This window comes from Cynara cardunculus (assembly GCF_001531365.2).
Source record: "Cynara cardunculus var. scolymus isolate 2C chromosome LG 2, CcrdV1, whole genome shotgun sequence".
In the NCBI taxonomy this organism is placed as follows: domain Eukaryota; kingdom Viridiplantae; phylum Streptophyta; class Magnoliopsida; order Asterales; family Asteraceae; genus Cynara; species Cynara cardunculus.
In genome coordinates this window covers 66,165,747-66,166,895 of record NC_037529.1, presented here as the reverse complement: position 1 = coordinate 66,166,895, position 1,149 = coordinate 66,165,747, and the positions used below count along the sequence as shown (strand labels likewise).

At 39.9% G+C, this 1,149-nt stretch overlaps 1 protein-coding gene across 1 annotated transcript in view; it reads left to right on the top strand.

Moving 5' to 3' along the window:
• The window catches only part of LOC112506324 (receptor-like protein 7), a 23,024-nt gene that overhangs the window by 11,451 nt on the left and 10,424 nt on the right, over positions 1-1,149 (top strand). Inside the window, exon 3 of the mRNA XM_025110333.1 lies at positions 24-956. Coding sequence (XP_024966101.1) covers positions 24-956 — 933 coding nt within the window. The remainder of the gene's footprint in view (positions 1-23; positions 957-1,149) is intronic.

Sequence of the window (1,149 nt, the reverse complement as noted above, 5' to 3'; positions counted from 1 at the left end):
ATTGGTCTTGACTTGAGCAAAAGCTTTCTTCGTGGCCCTATCAACTCTACTACCCTCCTCTTCCGCCTTGTTCATCTTCAAACGCTCAACCTAGCAGAGAATGACTTTCTTGAATCTCAAATCCCATCTGAAATCGGGCGCTTAAAGCAGTTAAGAAGCCTCAATCTCTCTGCTTCTGGATTCAGTGGCCAAATTCCTCGAGAGATCTCACAGTTGATACAGCTGTCTTTGTTAGATTTGTCAAGCAATACGCTAGAGCTTCAAAGTCCTAGTCTTGAGAATCTAGTGCAAAACTTAACTCGGCTTGAAGATCTTGATCTCTCGGGGGTTGACATTCGCTCTTCGGTACCTGGTTTTTTGGGCAATTTTTCTTCCTTGAGGTTTATAAATCTCAGTCATTGTTGGCTTCAGAATGAATTCCCTACAACCATTCTTCAACTGCCAAAGCTTAAATTTCTTAACTTGGGAAAGAATATGGACCTCACTGGTTCCTTGCCTGAATTTCATAACAACAGCTTACTCGAGCATTTGATTCTATGGAACACAAGTTTCTCTGGGGATATACCAGAATCCATCGGTAGCCTAACTCACTTGATCACACTGGATCTTTCGAACTGCTTGTTCTCAGGACCCCTTCCAAGTGAAGTTGCTAACATGACACAACTCGTTCAATTGACTATTGGGTTTAATGAGTTCACAGGAACCATTCCTTCATTGGCAAGCATTTCAAAACTCCATCTTTTGGAATTTTCTAATAACAAGTTTGAAAATTGGATCCTACCCAATTGGATTGGGAAATTGACTGAGCTCAAACAGTTATATGGATCTCGAGGGAACATATTCGGTGAAATCCCGTCCTTTCTTTCAAACCTAACAAAGCTTAGAATATTCGATATGCCAAGTAATTCTCTTTCTGGTCATATCCCGTCATCGTTTATGAACATGACCCAACTAACGTTCGTAGACCTTTCAGAGAATCAATTACAAGGACCAATTCCAAGCTTATTTTCCAATTTCAAAAGTCTCCAAATTCTCCGCTTGAATGATAACATTTTTAGCGGTAAAGTGTACTTAGACAAGTTCCTAGGACTTCACCAACTCAAAAGTCTATTTGTAGGTTTTAATAAGATATCAATTGTGGATACAAAC